General features: G+C 44.9%; 1 protein-coding gene across 1 annotated transcript; it reads left to right on the top strand.

The window, feature by feature from the left end:
- Nucleotides 1-343: 343 nt before the first annotated feature.
- PHF5A (PHD finger protein 5A) lies at nucleotides 344-9,977 on the top strand. Its single transcript, XM_039234956.1, has 4 exons — nucleotides 344-439; nucleotides 862-885; nucleotides 1,620-1,786; nucleotides 9,325-9,977. The coding sequence occupies exons 1-4, from the start codon at nucleotides 388-390 to the stop codon at nucleotides 9,412-9,414; spliced, it is 333 nt and encodes a 110-aa protein (XP_039090887.1). The 5' UTR covers nucleotides 344-387; the 3' UTR covers nucleotides 9,415-9,977.
- The last annotated feature ends 8,191 nt before the right edge of the window (nucleotides 9,978-18,168 follow it).

Below are 18,168 nucleotides of genomic sequence, written 5' to 3'. Positions count from 1 at the left end.
GGCCTCCGCGGAGGGGCCAGCGCCCGAGGAGCGCAGTGGGCGGGGCTCTCGTGTTAGAAACGAAGGCTTGAAATGAAAACAGCTGCAGAAAAATACTTGCGGAAGTAAATGCTGGGCACAAAGATATGGTATCGAAATGCAAACTCACTTGTCTCTTCTATCCAGAGCTGGGAAATCCTTAAAACATTTTCACGCCCCTGCCAAGACCTGGCCCGCCAACTACAACTTAGACCCTTCTTTTTAACCGAAGGGTTTTGATCGCGCGAGAGTGGGCGGGACTTGGTGAAGCCTGGAGGACCAATCACGGCAACCGGGAGGCTGGAAAATGGAGGTTAAAGGTCGGACGGAAGTTCTTTGAGCTTCCGGTGGCCGGCTCGTGTCGGAGTGATGGCCAAACATCATCCCGATTTGATCTTTTGCCGCAAGCAGGCTGGTGTTGGTGAGGCGGCTTCCCGCCCCCGGCTGTCTGGGTGGGGATAGTATTAAGAACCGGGGGGTCGGAGGTTCCCGTCGCATCCTTAGGGTTTTGCCTCGGAGGCGCCACTTTTCCCGCCTCCCGGTCGGTAGCGTGAGAGCGCGCGGGTTTGCGGTCTCTTGAAAAGAGGGCGGGAGCGCGCGTGCTGGGAGCCTGAGGCGGGCGGCCTAGGTGAGGTCCGGAGAAACTCAGATTGCCTAGGTCCTGGGAGCGGCCTCAGGAGGGTGTGGGTTCGCTTCGCATGGAAGCTTATGAGAGTAAGTTGGGTAAGATCCCTCGGGGCTCACTGCCGCCCCTGCTGCGTTGTCACCCCCAAACTGGCGGATGGCTTTCCCCTCTTCGTCCAAACCGATTCTAATTGTATTCTACTCTCTTTGCCTTTGCAGCCATCGGAAGATTGTGTGAAAAATGTGAGTGGAACACGCCCTCCCAAACACCCCACTCCTCCCCTTCAATTAGTGTAGAGCCAGCCAGTGGACATTTCCAGCAATGCCACAGGGAGGGCTTTGACTAGATGTGCCTGGAAGTATGTGAACATTGAATGCTAGGCTGCAACCGAGGGCCCTCTCCACCTCCCCACTCTGACTTGCACTTTTTTTTTTTTTTTAATTTCTGAGAGAGTGAGAGACAGTGTGAGCAGGGGAGGATCAGAGAGAGGGAGATACAGAATCCGAAACAGGCTCCCAGCTCTGAGCTGGCTGTCAGCACAGAGCCCGACACGCGGCTCGAATCCAGGAACTGAGATTATGACCTGAGCCGAAGCCCGACGTTTAACCGACTGAGCCACCCAGGCGCCTCTGACTTGCACATTTTAAACATGTTTAGGTCTTGAGAAAATCTCTGACTTTGGGCAAGAGATAGCCTGACCCCGTCCCCAACATCCACGTGCTTCTTTACCAGTAATCATACAGACTTATCGTCTAGGAAGGAGTGTTCTAGGCTCTTTATATATTAGTTGATTAACTTATGTGTTGAGGGGATTGAGGTGGACACCAAGTTGGCTGAATTTTGAGAGTAGGCCAAAATAGAGGGTCTTAAAGTCGCTCTTAGGTGGACACTGGTGTATATCCCACAGCAGGAGGAGGGCAGTAGACCTAAACAGGTACTGGCAAGTGAGCATAATTCCCTTCTCTCTTCCTCACAGGTGACGGCAAGTGTGTGATCTGTGACTCCTACGTGCGTCCCTGCACTCTGGTGCGCATATGTGATGAGTGTAATTATGGCTCTTACCAAGGGCGCTGTGTGATCTGTGGAGGCCCTGGAGTCTCTGATGCCTATTACTGTAAGGAGTGCACCATCCAGGAGAAGGATGTGAGTGTATACTAAGATTTCCATCTGATCCTTGCTGCTTTTATTTAGTAACTCTCTGCCAGCCATGGCAAACTCCTGTGGTTTGTGGAGATTACTATGTTGAGCTGGTCACATAGGTTATAATTTCATCAAGTTCTGTGAGCTGAGCTAGGTGTCGTCCAATAAAAGGCAGTTATTTTGCGTCAAGGGCTAAAATGCAAAAGAAGCAAATCTTTGTCAACGTCAGCAATTTGGAGAGCCCTCTCTCTATTCTTTTGATGTCTCTCTGATTTTTCATACTCGGAAACAACATCCTGCACTTTTGAGTCCTGGCATGGTCTGTAATGTGTAATAGCTACTCCGTAATTCTCTTTACTCTCATTAAAGATTGTTAGATGTGGTGACAGTTGAATTTGGAACAACTCACGTTGATTTCCACTTTAACTGACTAAAGAATGCCTTTGGTTTGATATTGCAGAATTGTCATTCTGTCGTGACATTTTTGCCCCTTGACATTGTGTGGTGGTAGTGACTATTCAATTTCTTTAGCCAAATGCTAGGATAGAGGGCTTGCAGAGCTATACTAACGGGAGGTTTTACTCTTCGTGTTTAGTTTGGAGGCAGAAAGCTTCTTAGGGGATGGGAGACTATACATCAGCTTGTTTTCTTTATATGACACAGTAAAAAGAAGTGCGATAATAGTACCATTAAGCTACTAGAAGGTACCTAGATACCTAATCTAGGGTAAACCAAAAGATACATGATTCTTAATGGTCACACGTGCAGAGTAGGTAGTTTACATAGATGTCTTTTTTTTTTTTTTTTTTCCAAAGAGATTGAGCAGGGGAGGGACAGAGGAAGAGACAGAATCTTAAGCAGGCTTCATGCCTAGCTCAGAGCCAAACACAGGACTTGATCTCAAGACCGTGACCTGAGCTGAAATCAAGAGTTGGACACTTAACCAACAGAGCCAGCTAGGTGTCCCTGTCATTATTTATTCTTCCCAACAACTTTGTTAAATAGGGATTATTATTATCCTGATTTTACAGTCTCTCTCTGGTCAATAAGTGACAAATGCAGGCTGTCGGACTAAACCCAGTGGTGTCCCCATCACACCTTGTCCTTTCGTAAGTCCTTCTGGTAGGATGTGCCCACTTTTAGTAGAAACACCCAGCCTCGGGGCGCCTGGGTGGCTTAGTCGGTTAAGCGTCCGACTTTCGCTTAGGTCATGATCTCACAGTTCGTGGGTTCGAGCCCCGCGTCGGGCTCTGTGCTGACTGCCAGCTCAGAGCCTGGAGCCTGTTTCAGTCTGTGACTCCCTCTCTCTCTGATGCTCCCCTGCTCACGCTGTCTCTCTCTCTCTACTAGAAATAAATAAAACATTAAAAAAAATAATAAGTTTTAAAAAAAAAAAAAAAAAGAAACACCCAGCCTCCCCAGCAGTCTGTATATTTGGATCCTGTCTATTTCCAGGAAGTGGAACATACCTGGCCAGATAAGATTGTTTCTTATACCATTATGTCTTTATTTTTTAGGGGGGTGAGAAAGGTCATAGATAAAATATGGAAAATATAATTTCAGTCGGTGTCCTGTCTTAAACCCTGATTTGCATTTACCTTTGACTCTCAACGCATATCCTTATTGATCTGATGCACCAGCGAGGTTACACTCCTTGGTTTGGGTATCTTATCTCTCTTTTACCTGAGTTCTTGGTACAGTGCTTGGTATGTATTACAAGCATGGTCCACATTGGTGCTTCCCCTATAAGTCAGTCATAGGAGTGCCCCATATAAAATATCTGATATATAGCAGGTATTTATCAATTATTTGTAATTGATAAATTCCATGGGAAGGCAGCAGCAGTGAAGAGAATGCTAGCTCTTAAACCAGCTAGAGTCCATAAGGACAACATTTTCTTGAACTTCTGCATTGTTGTAGCTAGAGTTCTTGTCTGGAATAAGCTTGTAACCAGAGTGCTTAATAAATTTTAATTACTGTCTGACTTGTCTCCATGTGGTATGTGAACTGATAACCTTTGGGTCTTCATGCTTCATTCTATTCCTGAGAATTGTTGTAGACATCAGTTCATCTACTTCCTACTGTACAGGAAAGTTCTGAGGATACCTGAGATGGCGTCTAGTTTACATATGCTCAGCAGTAGTTTCCTAGGAACACAAAGCAGTCCAGTGACATGATCCAGCCTCTCAGCCTTCCAGATCATCATGTAGATTAAATCCCCAAGACTTTTTCCTATGCAGAAATTGTCTTGCAACCAAAGCAACCCAGTTATTGTACTCCTCTTCCTGCTGTCTTCATAATTTATAAGGGAATTAGACCAGTAAACTAGACGGGGTCTCCTCACTTAGTTTTTCAGCTTCGAGAATACTCAGGAGTCGGGGGGGAATATCTGTGGGCACTGCTGCCAGAGGACTAATTTGTAGTTTCTTCTAGTGCAGCATCATGCTGATCTCATCCCTCCTTTACCCTCACTTTCTTTCCTCCTTTTATTTAACCATTTTCTTCACCTCTCCCAACCAGAAGATAAGAATAGCCGGTAACATTTGTAGAGCTCCTCCTGTGTGCCCAAACTATGCTGAACATTCTTTTCCAAAAGTCCTTTGTGATACTAACAAGAGAACTGAGGCTTCCAGATGTTAAGCAACTTGGCCGAGGGTCACATGGCTAATCAATGGCAGATGTAGAACTAGAACCCAGGTTATCTGACTCCATATTTCTCATGTTTTTTGTGTCATTATTGCCCTTCTAAAGAGAAAAGTTAAAATTCAAATTATAAATTGATGTCTAACAAAAGAAATAAGATTTTCTTGGGAGGGGAGGAACTTTAGATCACAAACCATGGTAATATTGAAGATGCTTTCATCCCCTTTAAGAGTGGGTAGTCGGGGCGCCTGGGTGGCTTAGTCGGTTAAGTGTCCGACTTTCGCTTAGGTCATGATCTCGCGGTTCATGGGTTCGAGCCCCGCGTCGGGCTCTGTGCTGACTGCCAGCTCAGAGCCTGGAGCCTGTTTCAGTCTGTGACTCCCTCTCTCTCTGATCCTCCCCTGCTCACGTTGTCTCTCTCTCACTCTCTCCTAGAAATAAATAAAACATTTAAAAAAAAAAAGAGTGGGTAGTCAGGGGCGCCTGGGTGGCTCAGTCGGTTAAGAGTCTGACTTTGGCTCAGGTCATGATCTCACAGTTCATGAGTTCAAGCCCCGTATTGGGCTCTGTGCTGACAGCTCCGAGCCTGGAGCCCGTTTCAGACTTTGTCCCCCTCTCTCTCTGACCCTCCCCTGGTCGTGCTGTCTCTCTCTCAGAAATAAATAAAACAGGGGCGCCTGGGTGGCTTAGTCGGTTAAGCGTCCGACTTTCACTTAGGTCATGATCTCGCAGTTCGTGGGTTCGAGCCCCGCATCAGGCTCTGTGCTGACTGCCAGCTCAGAGCCTGGAGCCTGTTTCAGAGTCTGTGACTCCCTCTCTCTCTGACCCTCCCCTGCTCACGCTGTCTCTCTCTCTCCTAGAAATAAATAAAACATTAAAAAAATTTTTTAAATAAATAAATAAAACATAAAAAAATTTTAAAAAAAAGAGTGGGTAGTCAAAGTCAAAGCATTCACTTAAAAGACCTCACCATATTACTCTTCTCAGTGTAGTTAAGGATGTGCTTCTTCCTCTCGCTATTTCTACCATCCTCTGCTCTGCTTATGTGAACAGCAGAGCCCATTAGACTGATAAAAAAGATACTTGATGCTTTTCAAAGTTAATTCATAATTCCTTACAACTTCTTCAACGTGGAAAAGTTTTGTTTTTTGCTTCTGGGAAACCCTAGTAGTAAAAACACCATAATAAGAGACAGAAAGCCCATGTTCAAGTCTTTGCTACAACATGCAGATGGCTTTGTGGAATTCTCTCCAAAAAAGAAGTAACAATCCTTGTTCCCTCATGGCTACATTTATTGAAAGATTGAAGGTCTTTCTGAAGGAAAACATGCTACTGTTGTTAAGGTCCCAAACCAGTGTACAGTCTGGTTTGTACATTATTGGTGTTCACTAAACAATTGTCAAAAGAACGAACAGCATTTGGGATGCCTGGCCAGCTCAGTTGGTAAAGCGTGCAGACTCTTGATCTTGGGGTCCTGAGTTTGAGCTCCACATTGGCCGGTAGAATTTACTTAAAAACAAAAAAACAAATGGGCACCTGACTGGCTCAGTCAGTAGAGCATGTGATTTTTTTATTTATTTATTTATTTTTTTTATGTTTTATTTATTTCTAGGAGAGAGTGAGAGAGAGACAGCGTGAGCAGGGGAGGGTCAGAGAGAGAGGGAGTCACAGACTCCGAAACGGCCCCAGGCTCTGAGCTGACAGTCAGCACAGAGCCCGACGCGGGGCTCGAACCCACGAACCGCGAGATCATGACCTAAGCGAAAGTCGGACGCTTAACCGACTAAGCCACCCAGGCGCCCCATGTGATTCTTGATCTTAGGGTTGTAAGTATGAGCCCCACGTTGAGCATAGAGATTACTTAAAAATAAAATCTAAAAATGGGGCACCTGGGTGGCTCAGTTGAGCATCCAGCTCTTGGTTTCAGTTCAGGTCATGATCCTAGGGTCTGTGCTGAGTGTGAGGGCTGCTTGGGATTCTCTCTCCCTCTTTGCCCCTCCACCATTAAATTTTTAATGAAATTTCAGAAGTTAAGTGGCCACCAGACATTTACTCTGGACATTCAATCCAAGCTACAGCTGCCTAAAATTAAAAGTTCCCTATGCTAGTAATTGGGAAATCTGCCAATCCTCTGGGAAGATTGAGAAAGGATGAAATTTCAAGTATTTAGACATGCAGTTGCTAAAAGAGCTATTGGCAGACTTCTGCAGGTATTTTTAAAAGTCCTTCTAGCTCAGCTGAGAAATACTTGTAGGGGAACCTGGGGGGCTCAGTCAGTTAAGCATCCAACTTCGGCTCAGATCATGATCTTACAGTTCTTGAGTTCAAGCCCCACATCAAACCCGCTGCTGGCAGCCTGTCAGTGCAGAGCCCACTTCAGATCATCTCTCCCCCTCTCTCCCCCCCTGCCCTGCTTGCACTCTCCTGAAAATAAATATTGTGTATGTGAGTGTGTATATACACACACACACACACTTATATATACAAAACAAATACTTAGGCTTCTTAACAGTCCTTCCATCTTCCTCTTTGTGCTGTTCATTCACAGCATACTCTGCAAAAGCCAGCCAGTTACAGGGGCGCCTGCGTGGCTCAGTCGGTTGGGTGTCTGACTTCGGCTCAGGTCATGATCTCACCGTTCATGGGTTCAAGCCCCGCGTCGGGCTCTGTGCTGACAGCTCAGAGCCTGGAGCCTGTTTCAGATTCTGTGTCGTCCCCTCTCTCTCTGCCCCTCCCCCACTAGTGCTCTGTTTCTGTCTCAAAAATAAATAAACTATTAAAAAAAAAAAAGCCAGCCAGTTACAGAGGACACATCCTCATCTTGCACAACATTTAGACCCTTGGGAGAGGTATAGAAAATAAAAGGCAGGAATGCTCAGGCAACAAAACAGGAAACCTGTGGGTCTGTGTTGAGTTGGGTTTTAACCATAATGAAATTGCTAATAGTTGTTTTTGGCAGTTTCTTAAAATTTATCAAGGGCTGATTAAATACTTAATAACTTACCAAAATTCAGGTGGCCTGGCTCTAGAGCCTATCATCTTAACCTAAACTAATAAGTGAGGATGGAGGCACCCAGTTTGGAGGATGGAGTCTAGTATCACCTCGCAGGACTCTGTGGCACTCTGTGGTTTGTGAACATTGCCCTGCTCTGGCCCACGTATTTTAGCGTTATAGAATACAACTCCAAAGAGAAGTGACTTGCCCACAGTCATGCAGGTCAGTTAGGCACAGTAAGCCTAACCAGGCTGTCATCATAGCATCTCTAAAGATACCTTAGAGCACTGTCCTGTGTGATACCAGACCTGCGGCTGTGAGAGGCAGCTTTTCCCTCATTTGTGCCAGGACTTTCAGTACAGATTACATGGTTTGAGTCCACCTAGGGAACCGTTGATGGGGCTGAGCCCCCTCCCTGGCTCCATCAGCACGCTGAGCTGCTCAGATGGTAGTTTTTTTGTTGTCGTTTATTTATTTTTAAATGTTTATTTTTTGAGAGAGAGAGAGAGAAATGGGCAGACTTTGACCTGAGGCGAAGCCAGAGGCTTAACTGACTGAGCCACCCAGACACCCTTCAGATAGTAGTTCTTAAGGTAATATATGCTGTGTAGTTTTTAGAAAGTAATGAGATGTTAGTGTTGGCCTCACATGTTTAGAGGGTGTTTTTTTTTTAATGTTTATGTATTTATTTTGAGAGGAGGGAGGGGCAGAAAGAACCCCAAGCATGCTCCGAGCTGTCAGCACAGAGCCCAACACAGAGCTCAATCCCACAAACCGTAAAGATCGTGACCTGAGCCAAGATCAAGAGTCCGATGCTTTAACTGACTGAGCTACCCAGGCGCCCCTAGAGGTTTTTGTACACTGTTATATTGGTCTCCCAAAAGAGAAATCAACTATATTAGAAATGAGAGGTCTAAGGACTTGATTCATTCATTCTAAAGCCCAGTGTCACATAGGTGTTTAATTAAAGATCAGACCTGTGAAGGTTTTCTCTAGTAACATCTTCCCCAGTTTGCCCCCCATCATCCCAGATCAACCGATGGAGTCCTCATTTCAGCAGAACACAGCTTCCCAGAGGCTTCACTGGAACCACTCAAGCTCACAGAATGGCCAGGAGACATGTCATTACAAATCAGAGTAGAGACCTTCAGCAGCCATCTCCTCTGGCACAGGAACACTCTTTCCCCAAGACCATGTGTCATATTCAATGAATTAATAAGGATGCATCGGGCCCAGTTTTCTCCTACTGTATTTAACATGTAAAGTACTATTTCCTAAAGCCTTCCGGTTTTTTTTCCTTGGTGGTCCTCTTCCCTTTATTGAGCTAGGGGAGGAAAGCTAGAGAGCTTGGTCTGTTAGATGATTGTTACTATTTCTTCTCACTTGAAGAAAACCGTTTGATATCTTACGAGTTAAATTCTACCTCAGCTATTTCAGATTAGCAACAGAAGTGGGCTGAGAATCCAACATTCTTTTTTTTTAATGTTTATTTATCTTTTGAGAGAGAGAGAGAGACAGCATGAGCAAAGGAGAGGCAGAGAGAGAGGGAGACACAGAATCCAAAGCAGGTTTCAGACTCCAGCTGTCAGTACAGGGCCTGCCGTGGGGCTCAAACCCACGAACCACAAGATCATGACCTGAGCCAAAGTCGGACGCCTAACCGATTGAGCCACCCAGGCTCCCCAATAATCCAATATTGTAAGTGCAGGCCACCCTAGCTAGAGAGTGAACAGGCCCTGGGCACATTCTAGATGCTTAATAAATTCTTGATGATCGATTGAATAGAATAACTGAACAGGTAAGGTAAATGGCTAAACCTGTTGATCAAAAAGGTATTTTTTATTCTAAATCCCTTTCAGTTCAGACTCAAAGACTTTTAACAACTTCCTATCCTGTTTTCCAGAGAGATGGTTGTCCAAAGATTGTCAATTTGGGGAGCTCTAAGACAGATCTCTTCTACGAACGCAAAAAATACGGCTTCAAGAAGAGGTGATTGGTGGGTGGCTTTTTCCTCCCACCAAGCTGCTGCAGCTGCCAGAAAAGACGCCTACTACCACCAGCAGAGAGGGAGCAGAGCACAGAGCACCGCCCAAGTGCCTGTCAGTACGCGGGCACCTCTCCACCTCTCCTCTTACCCAGACCCGTGGTGGGAACAGAAAAATCTTCACAGAGCACTCTGGCAGACAATAGCAGAGAAAAATTGATAGATTGGTCCATGATTTTTCTTGAATTCAAGAAACGAGCCTCTGGGTTTCCAAATTGCTATCTTCCCTCTACACCAGGAGCTTCTGAAACAGGAATCCCATCATTTCAGTCTCTCGTTTGAGGAATTGACCACGAAGCTAGTGCAGCGAGGAGCCTGTTCTGGCAGCGGCCTTGGTGGCTGCTGCTGCTGGTGAGGCATCTGCAGTGTGGTGGGGGGCTCTCACTATGCTCAGTGTGGGCATTCAGTCTTGTAACACTTAGCAGGTGGTGCCTGTTCGTGTTCTTCTTCTAAGAACTTGGAAACCCTTTCTGTTGCTGTGTATTAATAAAACAGGTGTTTCTTTTCTGGTACTCGGTCACAGTCCCAATTTGACTCTAGGAATTTATTTTATTAGTCACCCAGGAATTTGTGGTTCAGGGTAGATGCATTGGGATTCATCCTGCACCTTGTTCTCTTATTGCTACCAGCAGGAATTCTAAACTATGAACCTTTCATTATAGGCAAATCAGAGTTGTTTTTAGAAACTTATTTTTCTTCCTGTTCAACTTTAATTTGAATTGAAGAACTGGCTTCCAATGGTCACAGGAATGAGACAAAATGTGTTCAAACTGATGAGTTCAGAGGACTGAACTGGGTTGATCTATTTCATAAAATGCACATATACTCACATTAAGACTTTTTTATTTATTTTTAAGTAAATAGAATAAGAGGAAATTCAGACATATCCTTTACCCTAACACAACTATTTACTTTCTGTCTGCTGGAGGTGATCAGCAGGCTATCCTACAGAGGGACAATCGCTGGGGCGCCTGGGTGGCTCAGTTGATTAAGCATTTGGCTTAAACATCTTAATACCAAAAATATGCAACTAACTCCTAAATTAATACTGGGCTAATCTATTTAATAATAGAAGCAAGAATGCTAGTATGAGTAACAAGAAATACTTCTCCTTGCATAAGCTTATATCAGAACAGATAACCACTGATACTTAACAAGATAAAAATAACCCAACTATAAACCAAATATAGAATCAACTATTAACCCAACACAGGTATGCAATTAAGGAAAGATAAAGAGAAGTAAAAGGAACTCGACAAATATAAACCCTGCCTGTTTGCCAAAAATATCACCTCTAGCACTTCTAGTATTAGAGGCACTGCCTGCCCGGTGACACTAGTTAAATGGCTTCAGTGTCCTGACTGTGCAAAGGTAGTTTACATCATGATTTCATGGTTTGTGAGATCGAGCCCTGTGTCTGGCTTGCTGCTGTCAGCACAGAGCCCGCTTCTGATCCTCTCTGCCCTCTTCCCCTGCTTGCACTCACTCTCAAAAATAAATGTTAAAAAAAAAAAATGAAAGCACAATCATAATTTGAGATTTCCAGTCAAGTGATCTATGACACAATGGACTTGATTTTTTTTTTTTTTAATGTTTTCTTCATTTCTGAGAAGACAGCATGAGCAGGGGAGGGGCAGAAAGAGAGGGAGATACAAAATCTGAAGCAGGCTCCAGGTTCTGAGCTGTCAGCACAGCCCAACGCGGGCCTCAAACTCCTAAGCCATGAGATCATGACCTGAGCTGAAGTTAGATGCTTAGCCGACTGGGCCACCCAGGCACCCGTGACACCATGGATTTGAAACAGGTTTTGAGTCCTTAAGAATGCAGGGGCTTGACCCAAAGTTACACTGAAATTTAGCGGCAACACCAGGGAAAGAAATGATACTCTACTTGTCAGAGCTTTGGTTTAGATCAACAAAACTCTTGATTAATTGTGATCTATTGAGGGTCAAAAATTGAATTAAAGTATAACAATCTCTACCTTCAGTGAATTTAGTAAGGAAGACTGTCAGAAACTTTTTTTTAAGAAGAGGAATTTTTATTTTTTTTTAATGTTTTTTAAATTTATTTCTGAGAGAGAGAGAGACAGCATGAGTAGGGGAGGGTCAGAGAGAGAGGGAGATACAGAATCTGAAACAGGCTCCAGGCTCTGAGCTAGCTATCAGCACAGAGCCCGACACAGGACTCGAACCCACGAACCGTGAGATCATGACCTGAGCTGAAGTCGGCCGCTTAACCGACTAAGCCACCCAAGTGCCCCCAGAAACAGTTTCAAATAACCCAGAGAGGATGCACAAAGGAAGGGTTCTTGGCCTAGGTTGCGGTACCTCAGCAGGGCTAGGGGAAGGTCGCAGCCATAGGGGTAATGATAATCATCAAGGCTTTCCCATCTCTCCGGCCCCTAGGGCTCCTTTCAGTTCCTCAACTGCTGGTTTCCTTCCTGCCTCAGTGCTCTTTACCTCTTAAACTCCCTAATGCTCAGTCCCCTTTTTGCTCAGCTATTACACCTCCTTCAGACCTTAAAATATTTCCTCCAAAGATGCCTCTTCCCAACCCCCAATCTAAATCAGTTTCTCTTGCTATAAGCCCATATAGCGCCACACCATTATGTTTATAGTGTCTGGTAATTATTGACAATCATCCTTTAGGCTGGTTCCTGATGGCAGTAACCAAGTCTGTCTGGCTCGGCAGGTAGCAGGCACTCCGTATTAAATGAATAATTGAAGTTAAACCAGATGATAAACTGGGCTTTGAAGGATATGTTGGAACCTACAGGCAAAGGGGGTGGGGTGGGTGAATTCGGACATCTGTATGGGAGAAACTGAATGGGCAGTGTTTGGGGGAGTTCTCTGAGCAGTTCTAAAGCATAGTTGGGGGGGATTATGGTATGTCAAAACTGTAGAGACTAGATCATTTTTAGATTAGAATGTGTCATTGATTCTATAGTCACTTTAGTTTTAATGTGTAATAGAAGTTAAAAATACTTTGGGTAAAAACAAACCAACATTTAAAATTTGTTTATTAACTACCCTAGTCCACATAACATCTTGCACCTACAAATGTATCAAAAGCTACTCCTGAATTTTGGCAAAACACTTTAACTGCTCCTTCAGCCTCAGCAAGTGTGCCTCTGAGAGGTATGGCAAACAAGTTTAAGATTAATGCCCAGAGGAGTTCAAGGGCATACCCCCTCCGTGCCCCACTGCTGAATGGAGCAAGTTCAACCTCAGCCCAGTGAGTTCTGCTGAACTCTGTTCCTCTGTCACCTGGTTCCATAATCCCACGCTTGGTTTGTTTCCTCGCAGAGGCCATGAGAACAATACAATTAATGAGTTAGGAACACAAGAGATAAAGTAAATGGCCCTGGAGTTCAAATCCTTAATTACTGTCTATTTTGGACTTAAATAAGTCCTTTTCAATTTTTTTTTTAAAATTGTTTAGGGGCGCCTGGGTGGCTCAGTCGGTTAAGCGGCTGACTTTGGCTCAGGTCATGATCTCACGGTTCATGGGTTTGAGCCCCACGTCAGGCTCTGTGCTGACAGCTAGCTCAGAGCCTGGAGCCTGCTTCAGATTCTATGTCTCCCTCTCTCTCTGATCCTCCCCTTCTCACGCTGGCTCTCTCTCTCAGAAATAAATAAAACGTTAAAAATATTTTTACAAAACTTAAAAATGATTAAATTTATTTATTCATTTTGCAAGACAGAGACAGAGGGAGAGAGAGAATCCCAACCAGGCTCTGTGCTGTTGGCTTGGAGCCCCATGCAGGGCTCGATCCTGTGAACTGTGAAATCTTGACCTAGAGCCAAAATCAAGTATCAGACACTTACCCAAGTGAACCACCCAGGTGCCCCTAAGTCCTTTTCAGTTTTAAAAATTAGGATAATAGTACCAAATTCTCTGTTGGGGAAACCACTTATAAACTAAATTTTAACCTCTAACAACATAGAGTTTTGTGGGGAGAATTAGAAAATTATCTCAGCCAACTGTATATGTCCACAAAAAGTCAAAATGATCTTAAAAAGTGTTTCTCTCCATCGTTAAATAAGCACTACCTAAAAAATAGATCAATAAATAAACATTGCCTACATAGGTCTAGTTGAAATAATAGAACTCATTGTGGTCAGCCTGAGAAAGTGATGCCCTTTCCTGGATTTGAGAGCATTATTATTCTCTATTCAGTATTTGATATTCATTTCTAGGCTCTAGAAAGGATGGATATCTTCCAGTTTCTCAAGTACTCTACACACCTGGTAATTTAATTTCCTTTAAACATTGCACTTATTACATGTGCTCTTGCTTTTAAAAAAAAAAAAAAGGTGTAATTAGAAATGTGTGGGCTCTTATAATCAGACCTGTATTTGAATTCTGCTCTGCTCTTCTGGTGAGTCATTTAACCTCTCTCTGCTTCTTTTTTTCTTATCTATTAAATAAGGATAATAATGCCTACCTCTTCATGTTGTAATGATGAAATTTGACCTTGTAAGATTCCTTACCCTTACTGAGAAGTCTTTATATAAATGGTAGGTCTTTTACGGTGGGTTCCTGCTTTTGCATAGGGAAACATTTAAGTCCTGGTATGAAAGGGCCTCAGAATGGTTCCCTCTTCCCTACCCCCAGGATTTACCTCTATTCACTTCTCTCTGTGCTCTTCCTCAGACATTTAAAGGAACGTACCTTGCACATATCATAACCTCTTGACTCTCTAATTCCTTTGTTCAAAATACCTTTCCACAGGGGCACCTGGGTGGCTCAGTCGGTTAAGTGTCCGTTCAGGTCATGATCTCATGGTTCATGGGTTCGAGCCCCACATTGGGCTCTGTGCTGACAGCTTGGAGCTTGGACCCTGCTTGGGATTCTATGTCTCCGTCTCTGCCCCTCCCCCACTCATGTTGTCTCTCTCTCTCTCAAAAATAAATAAACATTAAAAAAATTAAAATACGCTTCCACATTCACATTAGCCAGCCAACTGGGCACCTCTTCCTTCTAAGCTCCTGGCATCTCATGAATGCTTCCAGATGCACAACAATCTCTCCCACTTGAACTATTCATGCCTACTATATACATATCACAGAAAAGTTTCATGAAACAATGTTTACTATGTAAACACACTCCAGTACTTTCATTTTATTCTATTCTAAAACTTCTGCCTGAAATCTACTAAACCAAATGATCTTATGACCCCACTGGTGGATCGTGAATCGCAATCCAGAAGTTCACAACGAACTAGGTAAAATCCTTGAGCTCCTTTTGCCTCTCCCTCCCCTTCAGGGCAATCACTCATTTATTACACTGAACTAAAAAAGGGTCACAAATTCAAGAGTCCGAGTGAACAATATAATTGATTGAAAAAAGAGGGGTGTGAGAAGAATAGCCCAAACAGGATGATAAATGGTATATGACCCTTGGCCTCAGTGTCTGGGACGTAATAGAGAGAGGTGGGGACTTTGGGGGGGGACCAGAGAACATAGGCCCTGTCTAAAGGAGATAGATCTATTCAACTCCAGACAATTTCCACCTGAAATGCCCAGATCCTTTGAATTTAGGACAAATGGCAAATTAAGAAATCTTTATACTATCTCCCAATTTTTAAATGTCAACTCATTTTACAATTTTTTTAAATGTTGTATTTATTTCTGAGAGAGACAACATGAGCAGGGGAAGGTCAGAGAGAGAGGGAGACACAGAATCCGAAACAGGCTCCAGGCTCTGAGTTAGCTGTCAGCACAGAGCCCGACGCGGGGCTGGAACCCACGAACCGTGAGATCATGCCCTGAGCCGAAGTTGGACCCTTAACTGACTGAGGCACCCTTTAAATGTCAACTCATTTAAAAATTTTTAATGTGTCAGTGTACACCAAGACAATATATCCACCAGATTTGGTCCTTGGCCTGCCAATTAGCAGCTTCTAAATTAAGAAGATTAACTTCCGTATGTTAACTACACTGGAAATAAAAAAGAAAGAAAGAAAAAGTTCCCAGGGAATCAAACTGAACTGTACATTTCAGAAAAACTGTGTCACTCTATTCTGACCTGCAGTTTTTTAGTTGTATTTTGAAGTTAGGTATAAAGGTCAAAGATTATTTGCCTTGACTGAAATTTTCTTGCCTTAAGAAAAGGACTCCAATTCCCATTTTTCCCAGCTATTTGGTTGCTCATCAACTCCATCCCCAAGTGGCCTGTTACCACCAAGGCTAAAATGTTACTTTCTTTGAACACTGCAGTTTTAGCGTCTTAGCAAAAGACAGGTTTGTTCACTCACATTATTGGTGGTGAATAAATAGCAAGTCATTTTGTCCTGCATCCAATCACTTCTCCAAAGTCAGTTTTGCTGTGGTTGTCTTGGTTTCTGCCTAGCTTTCTGTCTTTGTTTTCAGCCCCTAGCAGTGGGGCTGAAAAACCAAATTGAGAAACTATTTTCTTAGATAACATAAAAGTGACTACGAAATTTCTCACCCCAGCATGTGTGTTCGAGAGAGTGACTCACCCCTGAGAGTTAATTGGGGTTAATTATTACCGGCCTGACTTGTCAAGGCAACAAAACATCTGGTATAACTTGCTTGCTCTCAGACAGGGGAGTTGCTTCTGCAGCTCACCATTTTGAAACCGTGGTGCGTACCTTGCAACGTATGATTATTCAAAATGGGAGGGGGCTGTGGACTGCCTGAGTAGGAATTAAGCTCACAATTAAGCCCTGGCAAGATGAAATCACATGTTGAGAGGAGAAAACGTCCTTCTCTCCTCCAACTCACATGACAAATTGAGACATCAGCAGTAAAGAACGGTGATTACCTTTTGCCCCTCTATTTTATTTTCCTATTTATATGCCAACCCTTTTTACCAAGGGCTCTCAATTGCCAAGGAGGCTGGATTTCTCAGTTTTGTTTTAGTTAAATTGCTCAGGCCTGGTGTGTTTCCAGCACTGCAGGGGAGATTAGAATAAAAGCTGGAACATGCAGAAATGTAACGCCTTCTGTCCAGGGATTCAGTGTGTCCTTCCTTCCTCCGCCTGCTTTTAAATGTTAGGAGACGTCTACCTTTTATCTGCTTATATGGATCCCATCCCTCCTTTCTGAGATTGCCTAGGACAATTCATTTCAGGCCAACCTAATCTTTTTTTTTTTTTTCTCCTCATTCTGTATAGTAAGGTTTCTTGCTGGGGAATGCACATCTAACTGTGCACAGGATATGTAGGATGCAATTTGGCCTGAACGGTTACCTTCAGGTAGGTGCCCATTTGTTTATTTTTGAGAGAGAGACACAGAGTGAGAGCAGGGGAGGGACAGGAGACACAGAATCTGAAGCAGGATCCAGGCTCTGAGCTGTCAGCACAGAGGCCGATGCGGGGCTCGAACTCACAAACGTGAGATCATGACCTGAGCCAAAGTCGGAGGTTTAACCCACTGAGTCACCCAGGCACCCGTCCTTTAAATTAAGTATACTAACGATTTGAGCCAAGCTTTATACATTGTATCATATTTAATCCCCCACACGATCCCCATTTTAAGAATAAAAAAGCAGGTTTGATGATGTAAAGATATTTGTTGCCATTAAATCAAGATTAACGTGGTTGGTGGACAGACAACTGGGATTCAAACCCACCTATTTCCATGGCTGCCTCCAATGAATGACTTCAAACACCAGCATCCTTTGCAACGCCCCACTGCGCAAACGCACACTCTCCACGCGGCCAAGCGGCTCGGCTCTTGGCCCCCATTCTTAATCCTAGCTGTTGGAAGGAAACCCAATCAGATACCGCCTTTCCCTGCTCCCCGACCAATCGGAAGGCTGTTGCTAACACACCCGTTATATTTTTAGCTCTTCAGTGCTCTGGAGCCGGGTGGGTCGGTCGGTTCTCTCTGCTCGCGTGGAACACGTTAGCGGAGAGCGAGGGAGGAGTGGGGAGAGACGGGGAGGGGAGGGAGGTGGAGAGGGAGGAAAAAGAAGGGGGAGGAGTGGAGTGGGGCAAAGCGGAGGGGGGCGTAGATGTGACGCTCTGCCACTCGCTGACGCACGAGGCAAGTAGTCCCTGGAGGTGCCCCAGGGGCTGAAGCGCTCAGCGTGGGGGGATGGGCGCTTTCAGGCTCAGGCTTCCGCCTCCCGGTCCCCTTGGAGTTTGTCCTCCAGTCCGGCGTTTTTCTGCTGCACTCAAGGAAAGCGCTTTTAACCCCCCAAGCTACCATGGCCTCTGCCCTCGCCAAAAAAAAAAAAAAAAAAAAAGATCAAGGAACAAACAAAAGCAAACTGTTCGTAGCTGGAAACTTGTTGGATTTTGCCACCCCACGTGGGTTTGGCGACAGCCTTTGGGCCGGAACCATCTCGAATGAGAATAAAGGTCGGGGGGGGGGGAGAGAGAATTGGGGAATGGGCGACTGGGGAGAAGACAACGCGCAAGCCCCCAGGAGCCCCGGATCTCGCCACTGGCAGTCCCGTCCGCCTGTGACCTCACCTGGGCACAGGCCTCCCTACCCCCAGCTCCGCGCCCCGCAGTCACAAAGTAGTCGAGTGTGTGGGCCCGAGCGCGCCCACCCAGGGCCAGGGAGCCTAGCTAGGTCTTGCAGCCTGAGGGACCGTCGGGTGCGTGAGCCCGGCGCCCCTGACGTGGGCAGGTGCCAGACCCCGCCGGCGGGAGCTCTCACGAGAAATGTGGCTCTCTCTAGTGTCCCGTACAGGGGTCGCCGGCCGGGAGAGAGCAAACGGGAGGAT

The sequence above is a fragment of the Hyaena hyaena genome, unplaced genomic scaffold (assembly GCF_003009895.1).
Source record: "Hyaena hyaena isolate Hyena2069 unplaced genomic scaffold, ASM300989v1 scaffold_4, whole genome shotgun sequence".
In the NCBI taxonomy this organism is placed as follows: Eukaryota; Metazoa; Chordata; class Mammalia; order Carnivora; family Hyaenidae; genus Hyaena; species Hyaena hyaena.
Note: the sequence above shows the minus strand (reverse complement) of the source record. Positions and strands in the feature narration are given on the sequence as shown.

What these genes read in the sequence shown, in the direction of transcription:
- PHF5A (XM_039234956.1), top strand. Translation starts at nt 388, where the DNA reads ATGGCCAAACATCATCCCGATTTGATCTTTTGCCGCAAGCAGGCTGGT. An exon ending in CCGCAAGCAGGCTGGTGTTG is followed by an intron (nt 440 to 861) that starts GTGAGGCGGCTT and finishes TTGCCTTTGCAG; the next exon opens with CCATCGGAAGATTGTGTGAA. An exon ending in CGGAAGATTGTGTGAAAAAT is followed by an intron (nt 886 to 1,619) that starts GTGAGTGGAACA and finishes TCTTCCTCACAG; the next exon opens with GTGACGGCAAGTGTGTGATC.